This window comes from Nelumbo lutea, chromosome 7 (assembly GCF_056320005.1).
Source record: "Nelumbo lutea isolate HS-2025 chromosome 7, American lotus-T2T, whole genome shotgun sequence".
Lineage (NCBI taxonomy): Eukaryota > Viridiplantae > Streptophyta > Magnoliopsida > Proteales > Nelumbonaceae > Nelumbo > Nelumbo lutea.
The window spans coordinates 8,683,049-8,699,438 of NC_142690.1; the positions used below are offsets into that span (position 1 = coordinate 8,683,049).

General features: G+C 36.3%; 2 protein-coding genes across 8 annotated transcripts; both read right to left on the reverse strand.

Moving 5' to 3' along the window:
• Positions 1–1,165: 1,165 nt before the first annotated feature.
• LOC148844945 (putative disease resistance protein RGA3) lies at positions 1,166–10,635 on the reverse strand. 7 transcript variants are annotated; one of them, XM_088953232.1, is made up of 9 exons: positions 7,935–10,635; positions 6,547–6,642; positions 6,416–6,467; positions 5,942–5,994; positions 5,549–5,644; positions 4,396–4,603; positions 4,048–4,267; positions 3,367–3,953; positions 1,166–1,500 (listed from the first exon to the last, which is right to left on the reverse strand). In XM_088953232.1, exon 1 carries the CDS (start codon positions 9,611–9,613, stop codon positions 8,039–8,041), a length of 1,575 nt encoding a protein of 524 aa, XP_088809358.1. In that variant the 5' UTR covers positions 9,614–10,635; the 3' UTR covers positions 1,166–1,500; positions 3,367–3,953; positions 4,048–4,267; positions 4,396–4,603; positions 5,549–5,644; positions 5,942–5,994; positions 6,416–6,467; positions 6,547–6,642; positions 7,935–8,038. The 7 variants fall into 7 exon arrangements, with proteins under 7 accessions (XP_088809358.1, XP_088809362.1, XP_088809361.1 ...); XM_088953230.1 differs by lacking the exons at positions 1,166–1,500; positions 5,549–5,644 and having other exon boundaries at positions 6,416–6,480; positions 6,558–6,642; positions 6,864–10,635; XM_088953231.1 differs by lacking the exons at positions 1,166–1,500; positions 5,549–5,644 and having other exon boundaries at positions 4,048–4,603; positions 6,416–6,480; positions 6,558–6,642.
• On the reverse strand, positions 9,773–10,157 carry LOC148844946 (putative disease resistance protein RGA4). The gene is made up of 2 exons (XM_088954285.1): positions 9,990–10,157; positions 9,773–9,907 (listed from the first exon to the last, which is right to left on the reverse strand). Exons 1-2 carry the CDS (start codon positions 10,155–10,157, stop codon positions 9,773–9,775), a joined length of 303 nt encoding a protein of 100 aa, XP_088810411.1.
• Positions 10,636–16,390: the final 5,755 nt, after the last annotated feature.

A 16,390-nucleotide genomic window follows, 5' to 3' on the forward strand; every position in this document is an offset into this window, starting at 1 on the left:
TGCACAGAGAGGGTTTGCTGTATGGTTATAGCTCAATGCCAGGCATTGTGTAACAATGGGATGACATAGGTGAGTGTATTCCTTTTACGGTCACAGTTCATCTTGTGAATTTCAATAGTTCACATTAATATAGGCATTCCTTCAAAGATTAATCATACAAAGCATTTTCTCTATGCCCCATTATTTGCATCGTATACAAAATGGCTTCAAGAAGACAATTTCAGAAAGTGGAGCATTACCTTGTTCTTTTCTCCACCAACGTTTTCAGTTCCATTTGTGCCTTTAAGCCATTTAGGCCATGTTTGGTTCAACTCTATTCTTTCTAATTCTTACCAAGAATGAAATTCTAAGATGGAAAGAATGAGTGAAAATGGGCAGAATGAGAAATAAGTTCCATGAACTAAACACTTTCTTCCTAAAAATGAATTCTTTTCGTAGCAAGAATGAGAATAAATTTTAACCCATTTGGTTACAAATTTCATTCTCAATCATTTTTTTCATTAATCAAGATAATAATAGCATAATTTTGAACCTGTTTTGTTGCAAATTCTGTTCCCATCCCTTCTTTTCATCAACCAAAATAATAGCATAACTATACATGCAATACTCAATGATAGATATGTATAGTGGAAACATGAAAGACCGACACCAACAAAACACAAATCAGCCATGTGGGCCCCACATCAGTAACAAAAGGTATGAAAAAGAAAAAAGACAAGAAACCGAAAAGCTATTGCATCTGGTTGGATAAAGAAAATATAAAAGAAAATTTAAAGGAAGTCCTCTAAGTTATGAGCATCCTTTGCCTTCAAAATCTCACTCTTGCTAATATTTATCTTGAATACTAAAGCCGCCTTGAAAATATTATTAGACATCTTAAATCAACTAAAATCATTACAAAAAGACCTGGGTAGTCTGATTGAATCAATTACAAATCAGCCATTTAGGCTCAATGTGGGAAGAGTACAAGTACAAAAACAAGGTTTTCTATTGAACATACTTGTATTTTCATAAAAACAGTGCAGTTAAAACCCATCATGCCTGAGATATGCTTAATCCTTATTTCTATAAAACCCGATCCATATAAAAAAATTACTAGAAAAAGAGTTCCAATCATACTTGTATTATGTTTGGAGAAAAAAATTTCAGAAAAAGAGAGCTATCAGAAAGGAAGTAATTTGCACCCATCTTGTATAATGTTTCTAAACATCTAGAGTAGTATCAACATCATATAAAATCAAGATTCCATGAAGAGAATCATACAAATATATGATTAGTAGTTATTTCCAATATAATGCAGGTGTTGTGGATGCACTGAGCTTTAAGATGGCAGTCACCTTGTACTGCAGCCCTCAACGAGAACCCATCATCATCATCATCATCATCTGGGATCAGCTACATGAATCCTGTTTTATATTTCATTAGGCATGAATCCTCAAGGAGAACCCATGAAGCTTTCAAATGAGATCCTTGGGTAAATCTCCATGCTGAAGATGAAACCTGCATAACATCAAATGGTTTAACTTTTGGAACTAATAACAAGAAATCTGGGCCTTTAAAGAGTAACTCCACAGAAAGGAAACTGCATGAGGGTTCATAAATGGAAATTGAGTCTTGGCAGTATCTTTCAGGAATGGCTATTATACTTTCCAAATACTATCTGAACACTGAGGTTATCTGATAATGGACTTAAATATACAGAGGAGAGGAGATGAGTGGAAACTTGGCATAAATGTCCTTTATGTTGGCCAATTTTCACTTGCCTTTTCTGTTTGAACAATTAAACATAAATATCTGATTTTGTATCACACTGGTTTAAGTCCAATACTACAATATTGTTGTTGTCCAATTAGCATTCTGAACCAGTTGACTCATATAATGTATTTGCTGAATTGGCATCACCAGGACCTAAAATGAATTGAATTCTTTCCCTTCCAATCTTAATGTACATACATATAAATGTTGTTGAAGACAATTGTCTCAGTATCAACTCCAAATAATGTGGGACAGAAGATGAAAAATTTTAACTCTTGAAAACGTATTGGATTAGTTGCATAAAACATGTTAGACTATTCAGACCATCAAAGGGTAAATCTTTATTTAGCAAAGGGACCTTCAAAATCTTTACATGGGAGATGCAAAATTAAGGTATATTAGGAACCATTTGGTAACATTCCATGGGAATGTTTCTGGTACCTGGTAACACCAGAAACCTTCCCTTGATACATTACCAAATGCTGCCATAGTTTTTAGACAACAACTTCTACAAGCAATTGAAATAGCATCTGCTTTTTGACCCTTGAGATTCATTTCCTTGAACAAGAACATGGCTTCTTCACAAGCTCCAGATTGAATGAATCCAGTATGAGAGCAGACCATTGAACCAAATCATGCTGAGATCAACTATTAAAAGCTCTATAAGCAGAACTCAAGTAACTGATGTGTGGCTCATTGTGACACTAGCAAGTGCACTACCCGTTCAAGTAATAAAGTAGTGAGTGAAGTATCGTTCCCACGAGGATTTAGGAAACAATTACCAATACTAAATTGAGCACTTCTTATCTGATCAACAAATAAATCAAAACTTTAATGAAATCTAAAAAAATCCTAAATTAAAATCTATCTAAACCATTGGCCCAATTGCCTTCAAATCAGGTTAGAAGAGTAAGCAGTAAATGTCAATCTCAGAATTCAGCAATCTATCAATTTGGATCATTCGAATAAATCATGATTGAGCCTTGGTTTGGTGAAACCCCAAGGTCATGAACAGCCTCTCTCAAGCGCATGTTCGTCCTATGCATGAGTGACGGTTCTTCTATCTCTAGCAAGAATCTAATCCCCATGCATACATTTCTTCAAACACTTCTAAGGCATCAATTCAAATCTGAATTGATCACCAACTGAATTGTGCAAGTTATTTCTAACCTTGCACTCAATTCAGTTCTTGAATAGTAGATCTGAATTCCTAGAGTCTCTCTCAAGCACTCTAGGAATTCCAAGCTTTAGATCCATTCGGCCAATCTGAAAATTGCAGATCTGAATTCTCTTTCAAGCAATTCAGATCTTGCAATCTCAGATCTGAGAATTCAGATCTGAGTTTTGAAGGTTAGTTGGCCGAATCAATCTACAATAACACCCTTATTCAAGAAACTTCAAGTACAATTCATGACCATTTGAATGAATAAAAAAGAATTAGATTGCTGAACTGAAATTTTACAAGCTGAAATACATCAAGGAAGAATGGAAAAAAGGAGAAAGAAGAAAGAAAATATAACAAAGAAACTGAATTCGAATCAAAAGAGAATGAAACTACAATTGATTTATTACAAAAGATCTTTGAATCACAAACCCTCAATTCGAACTCACCTTCTCTTCTATCTTGCTTGTCTTGAACTTCCTTCAGCCCTTCTTCTTCTTCTTCCTTGCGCCTAGCCTTCTTCTCTTCTCTTCTCTCAAGGTGGCCAAACCTCTAAGAGTGGGAGAGCCTTCCTCTCAAGCAATTGAACACCTCTCTCCCCTCCTAGAGGCCTCCTTATATAGTTTTTCAAGGGGGCTCTTGCCCCTTCTTGAAGTCTCTAGAATTTGGTGTATTACACCCCTCATGAACCTTCTAGAGTGCTCCCTCCTTCTCTTCAAGAAACATCTAGGAGTTGCCGCCCCTAGCTCCCTTTGGGCTGCTATTTGGGCTACAACTTAGCTTGCTTTTGAGCTCATGTGGGCTACATTCTAGGCTGTTATTTGGGCTAAAAATGGGCTGGGCCAAAATTTCCTTTTTGCTAGGCTTCTTCCCTTGGGTTTTCCAAAGAGTGAGTTTGCACTTCTTGGGCCGAATGAAAACTCCCTTGCTCTCATGGCTGGGCCGGGCTAAACTTGATAAATTTTGGGCTTTCTTTTCTTGCTTTTGCCTTCTTTTTGTTGATTTGGCTCCCCTTGAAATATTTCTTGCAATCAAGCTAAAATATGGCAAAATCTAATTAAACCAGCATAAAATTTCATGCAAAAACCTCATAAAATATAGATAAATTGTAGGTTCATCAGTAACCACACCTTGAATGCATAGTCACAAGTGCACTTCCCACATGTGTGTACGACTCAAATCCATTTTCCAAACAAAGACCACGAATCCCCTTTCCAACTTGAAGCATGATAGGTTCCAATAAACCTGAGAGAAATCCAAACATGGTATACCCATCTAGCCTTTCCCCTATTTCCTGCATTCTGCTAAACCATTCCAAGCCCTTATTCCAGCATCCAGAAGGCCCATAACCTGAAACTATTGAGTTCCACATAAGCAAATCTGGTTTGGGCATCCCGTTGAACACCCTAGGAGCTTCATCAACAAGGCATGCTATTGAATAAGCTCTCACAAATGCACTACTAGAAATAAAATCCGACCTTAATACAAATATAATCCTCGTGAAGGGATCAGAGTCAAAGTCCAGAAAACTGAAAAGAGTACCCCGAAAATTTCATTATCATCCTTGTGAAGGTGGAACCTCCCTGAGAAAGTGCTTTTGTAGATATACATGGGGGATGTGCTCAGGTCTCCATACATGACCCCAAAACTCTGGTAGGCCAGAAAAAGTGTGGTCTTGTGTGCTTTCTGCAAAGAAGGGAACCATGAGACCATTTAACCCTTTATGAATCAAAATGACAGGAATGAATTTAATAGAAAACACACAAAAGATGGGGAAAGAGCTAAACACAATAAATTATAATAATAATTTGGAAATTAGATAATGCCATTTTCCCGAAAATGAGAAAGAATTCAAAACTAAGAATAGCTAGAAAGAATAAAAAGGCATGGTAAAAATCCTTAAAAATCAATTTATGGTCCTGAGCTTAAAAGATTTTAATACAGTGTGAAGGGAACAAGAAAATTGAAACCAAATAAGGAAACATAACCAAAATCAATGAAAAAGAGCAAAAGTGTAGATTTTGCAGACGTAGCCCCAGCAAAGAAATTGCAAAAGGATCAAATTGCATAAAAAAATTCAGTAAAATCAACCAACTGGTTAAATCCTCCTCCAAACATCATGCATAAAACATACAATTCAAAAGAAGAAAAAACAATGAAAACCATTTGCAAACAAACAAGCAGAAGCAATAAAATAAAAAGATTAAGTCGAAAATCAAACATGCAAGAGGGACCAATAACTTAAATTCCTTGTCGAAAAGAGTGAAAGAAGGAAAAAACTTACAAGCCAAAGAATAGCAGAGCATCAATTCTTTTTACATTAGCAATCGACAGAGCAGCAATAACAGGAAAAGAAAATCAAATATTTATTGAAAACCACTTAAAATTAAGAAATGTTCGTCCAGTAACACTGGTGTTACTCTATATTCTAATATACTCAACAGAAACACAGAAAACTGAGTTTTAGTAGAAATATAGATTAGTTCCTTTATGCCTCGAAACTAAATAACTACAACGCATCAAGCATAAAAGTTTAAAGTCCAAAGGAATCCAAAAGCCTAAAATACCAACCAACATGACAGTCGACATTCAAACTGAAATTCAACAAACACACAAAGAAACTAAACCCACCAAAATAGATTCCCAGCTCTGAGAAGCAGATTCAAGATCCATTCCACCAAACTCAGATTCCAACTTCCAATCCTCTACAGAATTTTCACTCCAAAACTGAAAGTTTCCCAATCGATTGGATGTCTCCAGTCAACAATAGACAAAACAACCTCAAACCAACACTCTCTTTCCATTAAATTCAAAAAACAAAAACCATGGAATCAATGAAACAAATGTAAAAGAGAGCTCTTAACAGTCTCTTTGTAATTGCTTCAACTTCTATAAATCATCTCCCATATGGAAGCAGAGAAGTCAATAGGAGAGAGTAATTTTAGGGAGAAAGAGTGGAAATTAGAGAAAAAATGTGGTCTCTCGGTTTACTTTATGAAGCGTGGGCGAGAGAGAGAGACTTACATAGATCACAGATCAGAGGTTGAACAGATCATCAACGGCAACCTTAGAGAGAACTGTGACAGAGAAAGAACCACTGTGAATAGAGAGTCAAAGTCGAAGAAAATGAGAATAGGAAGCCTGCGACATGATTATTGTTTGTGCTCCTGGCTGCCTCTAGTTTTATGCCGAGGCCCATTTTTCATTCTAAAAAGAATGAGGCCTGTGGCAAGAATATTATAACCAAATTCCTTTTTGTTATTCATTCTTGCCCATTTTTACCAAAAATGAATAAGAATTGAAAGAATGAGGAATATGGCAATGAACCAAATATGGCCTTGACATCCACCAATTTGTCCTGGACATGTATCTACAATGTACAAGTTCTCATATTTAGACATTCTAGATTTCTGACCTATTAAGGGGAAGTAAACCAAGTAATGATATCATATTCATTCCCCACCTAAGTATGAAGAAAAAAAGCTTAATAGAAAATACCATCTGTGTTGCTGATGATTCCACCATTGCCACTTGACTGTGTCCTGCCATGCTATGGTAACCATCTGGTATTAATTTGAACTCAATAAGAAACCAGAAAGAAGGAACAAGTATCTTAAAAATATACTAACCAAATCATCACCTGGACCTAGTGTAGTACATCTTCTTCTAACAAAAACATGTTTTTCCTTTCTGCCATCTCCTTGTTATCATGAAGATGTGCTAAACTGCATGTTATAAAAAATTGAATGGTAAGAGTTAAATATCTAAAAATGGGTCAATTAGCACCAATCCCCCAATCAATGTCTGAAACTTCTCAACATAATTAATATGAAGAGGATATATATTCAAACATATTAGATTGGTGGAACACAGCATGCTAGGACCTACAAGACCTTTTCTACGTAGTATGATGACTTTCTAGATAAATGTCAGTTGAGATAATTACCATCCAAGGATTGGATATAGGGCCCATTAATCTTAATAAATGGGACATGTGCAATCTTATGCCAGTCCTCTCCTGTTCCTTTTTGGCATCAAATCTCTAAATTAGGACAGCTCCATATTGACAGAAATTTAAGTGCAGTGAGGTGTTGCATCCCTTCTGGTAGACAGAGTATATTATCACAGTACCAAATTTCCAACTCTCGAAGTGATTTGAGGTGCCCCAACCAATTTGGAAGAGAAGCTAATTTACCACAACTCCAAATGTTCAATGTCTGGAGATTGGTAAAATGTTGCATAGCATCTGGCAATGATGATAAGTTTTCACAGTCAGGAAGTGATAAGTGTTGAAGAGCAGTTAAGCCACTTATCCCTTCTGGCAAAGATATTAGGCTATGGCACCCATATACTACTAAGGACTCAAGCAATATGAGTCTCCCCAATTCTTATGGTAAATGATCTAGTTCATAGCAATTACTAAGACTTAAATGATTGTAGAGTAGTAAGACTTTTGATCTCACTCAACAAAGAGCTAAGCTTGGTGCAGTCCCTAATTTCTAGAGACAAGAGTCTTGTTTTGTTACATAGCAACCCCTGTGGTAAAGACACTAACTCTGGAAACCCACTAACTATTAGGTTGGAAAGAGAGACAATGTTTGTGACTGAGCTTAACAGCATAATGTTGCAATCCCTCAGCTCTAGATTTTCTACAGATGGGAGAGATGGTAGGTTTGTCAATTTTGGACACCCCTCAATTATCAGTTTACTGAGACAAGGAAGTAGTGCCTTTTTGTCAACAATTGACCACCCAACTAAGTTAGGCATATCTTTTATTGTGAGTTGTTTCAACATTGGGAATTCTATTTCCCTACTGTTGCCACTGGAGCTGTTACTAAAATACACTGCAGCATCTACTCTTTCCACCATGAGAACCTCAAGACAGGGGAGCTGACCAAAAGGAGGCAGATTGGCACACCGTTTGCATTTGAATAATGAGACTTGTACCAGATTCAAGAGTGACAAATCCATCAACCAACCTGGGAAATTTGCACCCTTATAATTCTCAATGGCTAACCTTTTTAAATCTGGGTGTGGTTGGAGGTATTCAAGCACACGCTCAACATTATCTTGAACACTTGCACCATCAACATTTGTACCATCATCACGCTTCCAAGTCTTTCATGATAATCCCAGAGATTGAAGCTTTCTCTTCTCTTGCATGTTTGCCTGCTTTGCACATGCTGCATTTCTCACATTCTGAAGGTTTTTAATCATTAATTCACCTTGAATGTTTAGTCTCGATAACTCTTGTATGCCACATCCATGTACCTCATCCACTATGAATATTGGCAATGTTTGAAGGAACCTAAGCTTTCCAATATCTGTTGGCAACTTTTCTAATGACCAACATCCATGTATATCAAAATATCTAAGATTGGTCAATTTCCACATGTCTTTGGGTAACCTTTGAAGTTGATGACATTGTATGAGATTCAAGGACTGGAGATTACAAAGGCTGCTAATAGATTTGGGTAACATTTTGATAAAATTGCCTGAAAGGTCAAGGTATCTTAAATGTTTCAGTGTAGCAATTGACTTGGACAGTTTCTTAATTCCACTGTAGCTCAAATCTAACACACGCAAGGATCTAAAACTTAATATCAGATTACGTGAGACCCTTGAGATTTTGCGCCAACCATATAATAAAAGGAACGAGCATAGGTTCTTTGCATTAGGGAGAACACATGAAAGTGCATTACAAACCAATGAGGAATGGCGTACTCCTATTGGAATTGTTACTTGCTTGTTAGCATCCACAATTGAACAATCAATACCTGCAACAGACCTTGCAAGATCATGAACAAGGTCATGCATCTTGCACTCCAGTATTATTCCATCACTATCTTTTATTACGTCTTGAAAAAATGATCTCCATAATAGCTCATTGAAATACTCATTACCAACTTCTTCTGATGGCTTATTTCCTCCAGATGCCTGAACGAAGCCTTCTGCAACCCAAAGATGGATGAGTTTCTCTCTTTTCATCTTATAATCCTTAGGAAATTTTGAGCAATATGCAAAACATTGTTGCAGATATGATGGTAGATTATCATAACTCAATCTTAAGGCAGGTAAAATTCCATTTTCACCTCCAATTATATCCCAGATGTCACTGTCTTTAACAGATAACCACTCACTTTTTTCTCTTTTAAAGCACATCAAACTTCCAAGGGTCTTTGCTGCTAGAGGCACACCCCTACACTTTTTCACAATTTCCTTCCCAATTGATACTAAACTTGAGGATTCTTTTTCATTCTCAAACTGAAATGCTCGTTGCTTGAATAGAGTCCAACAAGCATCTTCAGGTAAACCATCCAGACCGTGAGCAGTGACTGTGCCAGTGATCAATGCAACCTTCTCACTACGAGTAGTTACAATGATCTTACTTCCCCCAGCACCGCATCTTAGAAGAAGTTTCATTCTATCCCACTTCTCATAATCTTCATTCCATACATCATCTAAAACTAGTAAAAATCTCTTCCTGGTTAACATTTCTTTAAGGCGACGCTGCATTGGTTCCATATCTAAACAATCACATCTCTTGCCAGTTGCCGATTCTATAATAGCTCTTACAAGCATTCTAACATCAAAATCCAATGAGACACAAACCCAAATTCTTTGTTCAAAATGTCTCACAACCCTCTCATCATTGTAGGCCAATTTTGCAAGTGTTATCTTTCCTAGGCTCCCCATGCCAACAATGGGGATGACTGATACATCATCATCATTTCCTTCATGATTTAGAAACTTAATTATTTTCTCTTTATCATCTCCTCTTCCATAAATTTCTGATTGAAGTAAAGAAGAATCAGTCTGCAATCTCCCAATTAACCCATCTCTCCTATCAATAATTCAATCTTTCAAATGAAACTTGAACCTCTCACCGGCAATTAAATCTAGCCTTTCACCAATCTCCTTCAACTGACATCTCATCTTATAGTGAAAAATAGAAGGATTTGAAGTTGAATATGATGAGTCTCCACTTTCCTGTGCAGAGCTTCAATCAAATATTCGTCCAACAAATCACTTTCAGGTTCCTCAGCCAAATTCTTAGTGCCTTATCTGTTACCTGTCGGTCCTTCGCATCTTCAAGCAAAGCTTGAATTGTTGATAATGTGCTCCGAAGCTTTTTCACCTCCTTCTTAGCGCCACCAAACAATCCAAACTCTTCAAATACCTCAGACACTGTCTTCTCAAATATAGCCTGCAAAAGAGCGGAAAGAACTGCTTCCGCCATGTCTGAGAACACCGAAAAGATAGTATTGCTAGTGAAGTAAGGGACAAGCACTTTTTTTCTGTCTTTTATCAGTAATATAAAAGCTCAGGCTTCTTCTATAATTCCTTAGCATTGATTGCAGCTTCCAGAAACGTATATCTTATCTTCCGAGACCCTTCTCGGTTACTTCTTCCATAACCCCACTTCAGAGAAGAGGGCCCTACAGAAAGTAGTACACACTTCAAATCACACCAACAATGAGACTGCAAATTTCAGATATTTTAATAGACCCAAATGGTTGTTCTGGACAATAACGCGTTGGCTGAGTTTATCGTTGACGGTGTCTCCGTCAGCGAAGAGCTGAGTCAACCCGGCGGAATAGCAGCATTGGCCACTCGGCCTGCCTGCATCCGAAAGGAGTTGTCTTTGGCCTCATTTTCTTGTGACAGTGTCGGTGCTTCCAGGGACTGGTATGTAGGATCAGCAGATCGGTTACCGTCTCCTTGGGTGCGGCATTGTAGCAAGACTCAATATGTATCATCAACCCAAAAGGCAACACTACCGTACCAAAAACTCCCTTAGTAGACAGGTAGAGATGGGCTGGGCCTGATCAGACCTGGCCACGTGGACGATATCAAATGGAGGTTTCTTTTATGGTCTAAGTTAAAGAAAAAAAAAAGAAAGTTAAATGAAATAAATTATCAATTACCATATAATGCCAATATTTGTCATGGCTTTACATCTGGACCACTATGTGAAAAAAAAAAAAAAAATCTAACCAATAAAACTATCCATCAGATAAGAGATACACGGATCAGCCACATGTTCAATCCCACAATCCATGCCAGCTATATGCCTAACCTTGTATTAGTGATTTTCATGATGCTATCAAAATTTTATTTTTTGGTACAGTTTATTTAAAATGGTGAATTCGTATTGTTTTCTTATCCGTAAAATAAAATAGTGGGGAAGAGATTTAGGGTTTCCTTTTGAAATCCAAATTAATTTGTCACATAAAATTCTTCTTTTCCCTTTTGTTACAACAACAACAAAAAAGAAAAAAAAAATCCTTGGTCATTCAATAATGCTCACTACTGATGACCTATTATGCGTTTGGCATAGTTTTCATTTATTAAATAATAGTTTGTACTTTATTTGACTTGAAAACCGAGAAAAACACTCGATAAACTGTTTATTAACAATTAGGTGATATTTGAACAAATGCTCAACCATTCACAAAATTCTTCAAAAATTGATACATACATAAATCAATACCTACTTTTTATGAAAACCTGTGCGTATGATTTAGCATGGTAGGATAAATACTGATTTGACAATAACATAGCACGATTTATCAAATAAACAGAAGTCATTCCCACCACTTCTTCCCCTACCCACATGAATGACCCAACTAGCAAACCTGCAAAGAAGCTTCCTCACATGAACTCACATAATTCTGCATGTAGATTCAATACACATTCTTCATCATCCATGGATTCAATACACATTACTGTCCTATTGGACCATCTGAAAGGAAATGTGTTTTGGAAACCAAAAGATGAGAATTCAATACACATTCTTCATCATCCATGGATTCAATACACATTACTGTCCTATTGGACCATCTGAAAGGAAATGTGTTTTGGAAACCAAAAGATGAGAATTCAATACACATTCTTCATCATCCATGGATTCAATACACATTACTGTCCTATTGGACCATCTGAAAGGAAATGTGTTTTGGAAACCAAAAGATGAGAATTCAATACACATTCTTCATCATCCATGGATTCAATACACATTACTGTCCTATTGGACCATCTGAAAGGAAATGTGTTTTGGAAACCAAAAGATGAGAATTCAATACACATTCTTCATCATCCATGGATTCAATACACATTACTGTCCTATTGGACCATCTGAAAGGAAATGTGTTTTGGAAACCAAAAGATGAGAATTCAATACACATTCTTCATCATCCATGGATTCTGTCATTACCAAATGGCTCTCCTAAAATCAGACTAGGTTTTCAAAGTCAAGAAAACATACAGAAGGTCAAGTCAGTGAACTGTGGAATCCAGATGGACACTGGAATCTCCTCCTAAGACATCTGTTTAAGGAGGAAAGCATTAGTCACATAATCTAGCTAAATCTTTCTACAGATATCCACTCAGACAGATTGCTGTGGAAGAGCTCTAAGAAAGCTACCTACTGTGTCCAAACAAGATGCAAATTTTTCGTGAGCCAGATACCATCTTCTGGATCAAATGAGAACTAGAACCTCATTTGGAAGAGAAATTTGCTTTTCGGGTTTCAAATCTTCATGTGGGCAATATAGCTCATCATCACGTATAAACCGTTTTTCTTTGTAATGAAGTCCATGTTTTGCTCCTTTTTTTTTAATAAAAAGGAAGAAAGTAGGCCGGTTTAATGTTGGATCTGAGTGAAATTGTATAAATGAATATAACATCTACGTATTGGTCGGACCCGTCAACATGCTAATCCTTCCAATTCTTTATTAGATTAGTTTTTTTTTCAGGGTTTGGGTTATCTAACCACAAAGCCAGATGCCCACTAGAGGTGCAACCAAATTGAGTTTTAATCAAACAATTTGGGTTCAAATTCAATCAGTTTCGTTTCGAGTTCCATGCTAACCGAGTTTGAATTTCAATTTCAAGGTAAATTCGATTAATTTTTCAAAGTTGAATTCCATCAATAAAATATTCGGTTCAGAATATTTTAATCAAATCCAACTATGACACGTTGGAGAGAAGTTGGGCTCGGCCCAGTTGCTTGCATTTTCATCCCTAATCTCCACAATAATCCAAATGTTTCCAGTTCCAAAATTGGAAAACAAGGTGATCCTGACTGATTTATTATGCGTTTTACTTTTTTATTTCCTTACCTACCATGGCAAACCAATTTCTACCTCATCTCTTAACCCGAACCATTAAAGAAATCTTTTCCAAAAAGCTGGATAGACCAACTACTGTTGGAGATCATTAACATGAATTATATAACTAATACACTATTATATTGCATTAAAATACATTTAAATATTTTAAGTTAATCATAGAATCTAGTTAAAACCAAATGTCTACTACCCAAACCCCTTCTCACACCTTGTCTATATCCTCTCAATTCCCTTAGCCTTGCACTATTAATTAGAGGGAGAGAACAAATGGGTAGGTTTTACCCAATCAAATGGAACTAACCTCAAATCAGTCAATAACCGATCTTATGTAGTCTGTTGTAGGGTAGAGTCTAGTTCCAAATTTTTGGAATTGACACCCACCCAAGCTGGTTCTAGGGTTTAGGGGTTTATTCTACTTAAACCGATCTAATGAATTGGCCTTAGAATTAAATTTGTCTTGAGATAAATCTCAAAATACTTTGAGGGTATGAAGATTTGATCCAGTGCTTTTGAACTGCCGTTGATCCAGATGGTTGGAACGTTCGGCCCGGAAACCGTCTAGGCAACTGGTTCCATTTTTGCATAAACCCAGAATCTGGTAAAAAATTGTTGAAAAAGTCAACAAAATATTGACCCGGGCGGTTGAACTGTTAAACCGTCAACCCGTTCAATGATTTTTTATCGTTTTTTTATTTTTAAAATTTTTCTGTCAAAACAAATTGTCCACTCGAACCAGACGGTTGGATCGTTGACCCGGAAACCAGTGACCAAAACGGTTCTATTTCCGGGTCATTTTTTAAAACATTGATTTGACCAATGAGTTACAAAGGCTATGGTTTCACTTGACCATTGAGTTTCTTAAGTGATTTGATCATTTGTTTCATTTTAATATTTGAATGTGTATAACGTGTGATGTAAAAGGTAATATTTACAAAATTTAAATTATAATGATAAGTTTTGAACCATATATTAATATATTAAAGTTACTCATGGTTTGTTCTTTTCTTTTGGGAGGAGTTATTCGTGTACATCTCATTTTCATAAATAGCAGTACATCCAAACAGGGTTTTGTTTGTAGGCTGCAAATATTTGGAATCGTGGATCCAAAATTTGATTCATTAATATCGAGATTCAAATGGAATATTGTCCATCAGATTTATACAAGATTCGGATTACAATCGGATAACATTATATTAAAAAATGATCAAAGCATTTTAATTTGTTAATAAATTAAATTAAAAATGACTTTAATATTATATATTATGAATAAAATAAATTAGAAATAACTTGTTTTAAACTCAAACTTACCACTTCTTTAGTAAAAATACAACATCCAAATGGCATCATATGTGATCTAAAAGGGGTGATTTCATGTTCAATCCAATTATAAAATGATCAAATTCAGACAAATGGATATCATTTGCAAGCTTATCATTTTATCAGAGATATATCCCTTAAGCTTAGTTTGGAAGGAGTATAAATACAAATAAGTAGATTGCAAAACCTTGTACTTTGTATTAATTTGTATGTATTTGCATTATACATTTGTATTTGTACTTTTTCTAAACTGAGCCTTAGTTTGGAAGTGATGATGCATGATTTGGTTGTTCCTAGTTGGAAGGTAGCTTGGATGTTAGACTAACACGTTGCTGGTCGAATTACAAGAAGCATAGTATCAAAGGTCCTGAGGTGTTTTACCTAGTGTGGGCACTTTGATGCTTAAGTTAGCAAAGAGTATTGTAGCAAGCTGGTTTGCTTGTAAATATGAGAGTATAAGAGCTAAACCGTACGCACCTTATAGGGCTGGAGGTGATGCCCTTATATAGACAAGCTATCATAGGACTCACGAAACATATCCGAAATTTTCAGCCCATGTAACCAGGAGTCTAATTCACACCCAGAGATGGACTTCGTGTAAGCCGATAAGGCTTATCAAGTCCATCCAATCCAGGTGGGATAAGGATAAGGCTCGCTGATGTGCGGTATGATCCCAAAGAGATTGGAGACGACTGACTAGCTTCTAAAAGAGGGCTACATGGTACCTCGGTAGGTCGGGACTCTACAAGCTACTTGGACTTTAGTCTTAGCTGAAGTGTTTGAGATGCCTGAGCTGACCTGGCCTGATGAGGTGTTCAAAAAATGCTAAGTTGTCATCTAATCATCCGGTCGCTCTACGTGCCCGCATACTAACGGGTCGGGCCAAATTACCCCTCATCTTGAAGGAATACAAATGCAAATGTTTAGAATGCATAACCTTGTATTTTGCATTATTTTGTATACATTTGTACTCTACATAATTGTAATCCTTCCAGCTTAGTTTGGAATGAGTACAAATAGAAATATGTAGAGTGCAAAACCTTGCATTTTATATTATTTTGTATGCATTTATACTGTACATATTTGCATTTTTAATCCTTCCAAAGTACAAATACAAATATGTAGAGTGCAAAACCTGGTATTTTGTATTATTTACTATCTATTTGTATTATACATATTTACATTTGTACTCTTTCCAAACTGAGCCTTAATAAAAAGTGCTTGAAAATGAGATATGCCCTAAACAATTAAGAATTCTTAATGTAGAATATCCTTTATCGTCCAAATGTAAAGAAAATGCCCATTTGAGAGGGTTTTCTGCATTGGTTTCAGTGTTGCAAGGTAGGCCCTATCAAGGGTGATCATGGGCCAGGACATGCCTGATTTTGGGCCAATGTCTTCCATATATAAAACATTACATGATCTATAATATTTTATATTAAATGACATAACATGCATAGAAAATTATTTTATACATTATATAATATAAAATATTACATATAATATAAATTATACATGTCATGTTATAATATTTATATAAAATATATAATCTAATGTAAAATAACATGTATACATGTGTATACATTATACACAAAATGTGTAAGTTTAAATATATGCAGGCTGGGCCGGGCTTAAAGTATTAAGCCCAATCCCGGCCCTAAAATTTGCAGGCCTGATGTGGGCCCGGGCCCAGGCCGGGCTGAAATGATTACCCCCAGGTCCTACACAGAAAGTCGAGAAGTTGTGTTTGATGATCAATTTTTCAATGATACTAGTTTTGGTGGCTTCTCCAAAGCTGCTCAATCAACACGAAAGCTCATACAATTAAACAGTCTCAAAAAATTACATAGTTGCCACTTTGGAATCAACATGGCTCCCCAAGCCCCAACTCCCAAGGGTCGTCAAATCTAAGCTTTGGCCCACCTTAGGTCATCTTGTAGTTTGCATTTCGGAAAAGTACAGACAGGCCCAATGCAGATTTCTGACTTCCACTGCAAAACTATAAACATTCAAAATATAAAAA

Coding starts and splice junctions, on each gene's coding strand:
- LOC148844945 (XM_088953232.1), bottom strand. CDS start 9,613: ATGGGGAGCCTAGGAAAGATAACACTTGCAAAATTGGCCTACAATGAT.
- LOC148844946 (XM_088954285.1), bottom strand. CDS start 10,157: ATGGCGGAAGCAGTTCTTTCCGCTCTTTTGCAGGCTATATTTGAGAAG. Junction 9,908..9,989: donor AAGATGCGAAGGACCGACAG/GTAACAGATAAG, acceptor AGCTCTGCACAG/GAAAGTGGAGACTCATCATA.